Source organism: Olea europaea, chromosome 18 (genome assembly GCF_002742605.1).
Source record: "Olea europaea var. sylvestris chromosome 18, O_europaea_v1, whole genome shotgun sequence".
NCBI lineage: Eukaryota > Viridiplantae > Streptophyta > Magnoliopsida > Lamiales > Oleaceae > Olea > Olea europaea.
Genome location: NC_036254.1, coordinates 6,202,231 through 6,209,471, shown reverse-complemented (window position 1 = coordinate 6,209,471; position 7,241 = coordinate 6,202,231). Strand labels below are relative to the sequence as shown.

General features: G+C 36.7%; 1 protein-coding gene across 1 annotated transcript in view; it reads right to left on the bottom strand.

Moving 5' to 3' along the window:
* Positions 1–333: 333 nt before the first annotated feature.
* Positions 334–7,241, bottom strand: part of LOC111367297 (vacuolar cation/proton exchanger 2-like) — a 16,421-nt gene continuing 9,513 nt past the window's right edge. The window contains exon 5 of the mRNA XM_022988105.1: positions 334–565. Within this exon, the coding sequence (XP_022843873.1) occupies positions 531–565 (35 nt within the window). The 3' untranslated portion in view covers positions 334–530. The remainder of the gene's footprint in view (positions 566–7,241) is intronic.

Below are 7,241 nucleotides of genomic sequence, written 5' to 3'. Positions count from 1 at the left end.
CACACACTCATCATTGAAATAAACTCGAACCTCGTGCAGTTAAGTGTTATTTATTGGGTATTTACCTCTACAAAAGGGATATAAATGCTATGATCCTATCACCAATAGATTATTCACGAGTCTTGATGTCACTTTCTTCGAAAATCATCCATGTGAGTCGAGTGTGATCATCAACAAAGGAAATAAACCTCCTAATACCTGTCAAATTTTTAACTCTAGATAGTCCCCATACATCACTATGAATCAATGCAAATGGTTATGAAAACTTTGGCCAGGATATGAATTACAAGTATGTTGGCAAGTTGACATATTTCACAATGGAAGTGCTTTGAATTTTTATTGATAAATAGCGAGGGAAACAATTTTTCTAGGTACACAAAGTTTGGACGACCTATGCAATAGTACCACAACTACACTATTGTTATTAGAATTACAAAAGGAATTTGCTAATTGACTCTTAAATGACACACAGCTTGTTGTCTAAACTTGTCTTTCAAGTGAAGAATCATCTCTGGGAAGGTAGAGATGCGTCAGCATTGCCAATCGTCCTCTCCAAACCCAAGACCTAAAATTTACATAGATTTGGTGAGAATTCAGCAATACAGTTTAAATGATAGGTCAGCGTGCTTACTGTGAGAAATCTTGAAGATTATACGAATTACCATTATTTCATATTACCTTATTTACGGGGTGTTTGGGAGACATTTTTATGTAAAAATGCATTTTTGAATAGTAAATTAATGGAAAATGTGTGGTTGAAAAATAAGAAATTTTTTTTGATTTACATACAATATTATTTTTAATAAAGAATGTGTGGTTGAAAAGAAGAGAGAAAAATACATTTTGAAAAAAAATATGTACCAAACGGGGCTTTAGACTTGTAATTAAGATAGTTAATTTAGTATTAATTTTTTCTCCTAATTTGGGAGATTTTTTTCCATTTTTCTCTCTCCATTATATTATATAATGACGGCTATAATATGATTTCAAAATACACAAAAATACAAATTATATTTCTGCTTTCGTGGTATTAGAGCAGGCTCTCTAAAGCCTAACAAATCAATGACAAAAGTACCCGTCAACAGTCAAAGTTCTACGACGTCGGAATTCTCGCATAGTGAGGTTGAAATCTCATTTGTTATATTCACAAGACTTTATTATATACAATTTACAATTTTCTTGACAGAAACCACCCATACAATAGGATTAACTGGCGTAGAGAACTCCTTTCAACTCACAGTAGAAAAATTGAATGGGAGAAACTATAGGCAGTGAACTCAATCAATTAAATTGATAATTGATGGCAAGGGAAAATTGAGCTACCTGATCGGAGCAACAAGGAAACCGACACTGCTCATCTACCTAAATGGTAATTTGAAAACTCCATGGTTACAGCCCGATTGGTGAACTCGATGTTGCCATCCATAGGAAAAATTTAACTCTTCCTCTCAACATAAGGACATCTGGGATGCCGTTAAAGAAATGTAATCTGATACGGAAAATTCCTCCCAAATCTTGGAGATCAAAACGAGATTATGGAAAACCAAACAGGGGAGAGAGAGGTCACCGATTATTACTTGGAAATGTCTTCCCTCGGGAAAGAACTAGATTTCGGTTATGAATAAAAGTGGGAATGTCCCGGTGACAACATGAAGTATAAAAAAAGGCTTGAAAATGAACGAGTTTTTGAATTCTTGGCTAGCCTCAATCACGACTTAGATGATGTTCGAGGACAAATTGAGGCCGAAAGCCACTATCCACCACACGAGAGATGTTCGCCGAAGCGAGAAAGGAGGAAAACCGGCAAAAAGTAATGATGGAGAGAGCAGCCAGCATCGGAGATTTGGAGATGTCTGCAATTCTGAGTAAAGGAATCGAAGCTGCATTGCCTTAACGATTTGGGCTGAAAGGTGTATCTCCTCAATTTGGACAAGCTAGATCTTTTGTTGTTGGGCAGAACGGTGTTAGGCTGAATGTTGGGTCCTCTCAAATGGAACAAAATAGGGTCTTCAACTTTGGGCATGGGTCTTCACAATGTGGGCCGCCCATGTTATGTCACCTAGGGCATACAAAAAATACTGAGCTTATAGGTTTATTATCAAAAGCGTTGGCATGGATCGGGCCAAAAACAACAAAAGGGACGACCCTATTGTGAACACTACTGTAAACCAGGACATAAAGAAGATACCTGTTGGGATTTACACAGCAAACCCATCGACTGGAAACTAAGATAAAATATTAAAAATCGTGGCTATAAAGTTTTGATTGATCAAGCTAGAAAATCCAAAGAAGAAAAAATGGAGCATTTAATCCCAAGCAATTGGAACAACTCTATCAAATCTTCTCCAACCTTCAGTCATCAGGCCAATCTTCCACACAAGGCCCTTTGAGCTCACTAGCCCACAAAGGTAGTTTCTTGAAAGCATTAAATGTCTCATCAAATCATAAAACACCCCGAATTATTGATTTAGGTGTTTCCGATCATAAAACAGATGCTTATCATTTATTCTCTTTATATTCACCCTATGCGGACAATATCAAAGTTAAGATCACAGACAAATCACTTTCAACTGTCGCCGAAAAAGGAAGTATTCGTATCTCTAAATTTATTACTCTAAAATCCGTCCTCCATGTCCCAAACTTGTCATGTAATCTTTTGTCAGTCAATCAAATAACAAAAAACTCTAATTACTCTGCTAAATTTTCCCCTTCTCATTGTGTATTTCAGGATAATCAAGGAAAACGATTGACAATGCTAAAGAATGTGAGGGACCACTACTTTGATGACACTGATGTGGTAAACATTGTCAAACTGAAATTTGTGATTTTATGTTCGTCTCTAGAGAAAATAATATTCTATTATGACACGATGGAATGGGTCACCCTAATTTGCAATATTGAAGACCTATATTTCCTTCTATTTTCCTGAATAAAATATTTGTTGATTTCTAATGTCAAGTATGTGAACTTGAGAAAAACCAACGCACTAAATTCCAAAAATCCATAGATTAACCATCAAGACCATTCACGATAATTCATAGTGACTTACGGGGTCCCTGCCGTGTCCCTAACTGAACTCATACAAAAGGTTTGTTACGTTCATAGATGATCATATCCGGGTTTGTTGGGTTTATCTATTAAAGAAAAAATCTGATGTACGATCCGTATTCATCAACTTCCATCAAATGATTCAAACACAATTTCAAACGAAAATTCAAATTTTGTGAACGTACAATGGGATATAATACTTCAATACCAATCTACGTGACCATCTACAAAAATATGGCATAATTTACTAAAGTTCTTGTGTCTACACCCCCAACAAAATGAAATTGTCGAGCAGAAAAATAAACACCTCCTAGAAGTAGCAAGTGTCCTTATGTTCACTACCAATATGCCAAAAATGCTCTGGGGAAATGCTAATCTAACAGCAACCGAATGCCCAATCGTCCTCTTTCCTTTGAATCACCTATCCAGAGACTTCAGAGCTCATTTCCAAACTCTCTTCTAAACTCAAACATACCTCTCAAGGTTTTCGGTTGTACTCCCTGCGTCCAAATTCATCCCCACCATCAAAGTAAACTTGTGTACTCATTGGATACTCACATACTCAAAAGGGCTACAAATGTTATGATCCATCCACAAAGAAAATATTTGTTAGCCTTGATGTTACATTTTTTGAAATGATTCCAAAAATCTTTGCTTCAAGGGAAGATTTTGAGAGAAGATAGGTTTCTTGACTTTGACATCTCTTATCTTCCTACCCTAAATATCGACCCTGTTACACCACCCAACTCTAAAGTACCATATATGGAGGAAAATTTAAACTCGTGGGAAGACTTAGAAAAACAAAATAACAGGAAGATGTTGGTTTACTCAAGAAGGCCAAGGTCAAAGTACAAGGAGGATCTCACACCCGAAGCACCAAGAAATTGGAACCGATGATAGCTCCAGAACCCTACGAGTCAGAAATCCCAGAGATTAATCTACATATCGTACTCAGAAAATAAACTCGATCATGTACTCTTCACCCTATTTCAAAATTCATATCTTATAATACTCTCTACAGGTTTTCGTACTTTTACATCTAACATTATCAATACAGAGATTTCAAAGAATATTCAGGAAGTTTTGAATATACCTAACTAGAGAAAAGCAGTGATGGAGGAAATGCGAGCACTGAAAAAAATGAAATTTGAGAGGTCATGAATTTACCATAGAGGAAAGAAACCACTAAGTTGCAGATGGGTCTTTAATGTGAATTATAAAGCTAATGGAGCAATAGAACGATATAAAGCTCATTTTGTGGCAAAAGGATACACACAAACATATGACATTGACTACACTGAGACATTTGCACCAGTGGCAAAATTGAATACCATCAGAGTTTTGTTATCTTTCAATTCATCTCAAAAATGCATTCCTTAACAGGAAACTGGAAGAGGAAGCCTTCAAGACATTATCATAGGTTTTGGGAATGGTAATGAAAAAAAGGGGTATGTAAACTCAAGAAATCCTTGTATGGTCTAAAGCAACAATCTAGAGCATGGTTTGACAAATTTACAAAAGGGTTGACGAGCTGTTACCAGCAAAGACAATCATATCACACTATGTTCTTCCAACAATTAGAAAATGGGATGAAAACCATCTTGATAGTATACGTCGACGATATAATTATAACCGGAGACAATACATGGGAGATAGACTCAAGAGAAGTTTAGCAACTGAATTTGATATGAAAGACCTGGGATAAATGCGGTACTTCTTAGGAATGGAAGTCGCAAGATCAAAAAAGGGAATCAGTGTTTCACAACCAAATTTTGGTACATACCAAATTATTCATCTACTAAACTAGAGAAAAAAAACTATTAGAGAGAAATCAGGTAACAACTTACCTAAATTATCATTCGACATATAATAGTATTAAGCAGCTAAGTATGGAAAATATTCCTAGATCCTAGGATTAACTTTATTTGGAATTTCTACATCAATAAATAAATAAATAAATAAATAATTCTAATCACTCAAGGTTTTTTTGTTCCACTTGAGTCATTCGAGTTTCATTAGAATTTCAGTTACATCACTAGGTTTACATTGGCTGATAGTTTTCCTATCTGTATTGTTCATTCAGCTGTTAGTCGTTCAAATGGCAAAGCCTGATGACTGAAGTGAATTTTAATGTAATGTGCATGACTAAATTGAAACAAAAAGAAACTGAAGCTATTAAAATGAACCTTTTTTTTAAAACTTGAGATATATCCAATCTTTCTTATCCAAATCTTCTCCATACATTTTCTCAATGTACAGCAGCCTATTTATATGCTAATTACAAGTCTGAAAAATGATAATTACAATCTTAACAAATTAGGAAGGGGCAGTAATGGAAGCAAAAGATACAAACAAAATGTGGGACCCATTATATCACGATGGTAAGAGATTTTGTGATGGTGAACACTCAAGGTGGTCAAGCCTCATTTATAAGGTGGGACTGCTGCAGGGGAGATCCTGTTGACTTCGATAGTGTATAATCTTCTTGGCTGAAAGAATTTTGGACAGAAGAGGTCATCACTCGATGGGTGCCATCATGATCTTGTGTGGACCATCATGATATCGTTGAAGGGGGCATTGATGGAGATGTGCAAACCAAAGTCCCACATCACCAACACATGGGATGTTACTCCGCTTATAAGGGCAATGTTCTATGTAGCAATATGATGTATTGTGATTGCAAAAGAACCGTCTGTAGAAAAGCTATAGCGTTTCATTACCTAAAACCGGCCCCTTCATTAATGTTGGGCTGTGATGCCATTTGATCCAGTCCAACTGTTAGGCAATGATGAAAAGGCCCAAATTGGATTTATTACTTGGTCCATTAAATATATACCTAGAAGGCCCACTTAACCGAGCCCAATATTCAGCCCACACACCATTAGTCGCTCTTGGACCGTTGGATTGACCCGCTGATCAACGGTTGATGATATTTACTATAAATATTTTCCTTACTCCCTGTTTGGCTCTTGGATCGTCACTTTCTGTTTTTCTCTTACTCTCTGCCGTTTGGAACCTTCGAGTTCCTTTGTCTGTGTGATCCTTCCTTCTTCTCTTTGTGAGATTTCTGGTTGATTATCTTTGTGATAATCGTGTTCTTGTGTGATTCTCCTTGGTGTGAGTGATCGACCGAAGGTAGGCAGTTTGATTTCTTGAGTCCAGTGAAGTGACCTTGGTGTGTTTGGGTTGTGAGGGTTCGTTTTGAGTCTCGGTGCCTCTGTGATGGTTAATGGGTGTGGTCTGAGCCTTCGATTGAAAGATCTAAGCCTTGATGTTGTGATTTAGGGTTTATGATGTAATCTGCGATTCTATGATTTCATCTATGTTTCTTTGGATTCAGTTTATAATAGTGGTATCAGAGCTATAGGCTTTCGGTCGTGAGTCTTCGATTGAAGGTTGAACACTGGAAAATTAATTTCCAGGAGTTCGACCGGAGATCGCGAAACCCTAATTTTTGATTTTGTGTCAACATTGTGGTCTGTGGTGTTGATTCGACTCAGGACTGTGGAATGCGAGGGAGTTTCTGTGATTCCTCGATGTGATTTGAAAAAGAATCACAATACTGAGATCCTGTGGCCCTGTTTTGTGCTCGAACCCTAACTGATTGGAGTTACCAGGCCTTGAAACCTGAGGAAACTGAATCTGCAGGGGCACGTTTTGTGCCTTGGTGACCTGCAGTGAATCTATCCTTGCTGCAATAATTCTTTCTGGATTTCAGCTGGTGGTTAAATTGTTTAACCATCCTCGGTTTGCATTTCTTGAACCCCCTATGATCTCACACTCACTAAACACTGCCCTTATGCATATATGCCTCTATGTTGATATGTTTAGTTACTGTACATTGTAACCTGTTACATTAGTTTGCAATATCTTGAAATAGTTGCTTGTGATCAATTAAGTTTGGGTGATTCAAATTGAGCCTTGACCTGAGAACTTGATTCTCACGGAATCCTGGTGAATTTGATCAACCCTAGGTCCTGCATATACTGATTCTTTAATTCTGAGATATTGTTTTACCTGCATTGTTGTATTTTCTTGATTCCTGTGGTGTTTACATTAGAATACCTAATGTTCCTGCTATTGATTGAAACTGTTTGTGAATAAAAATAATTGTAGCTCATTTTCTTTGACTGCATATTACTTTATATGATCTAAAACATAAATTTTTTGTGAAGGTCAATTTCAACAGTTTT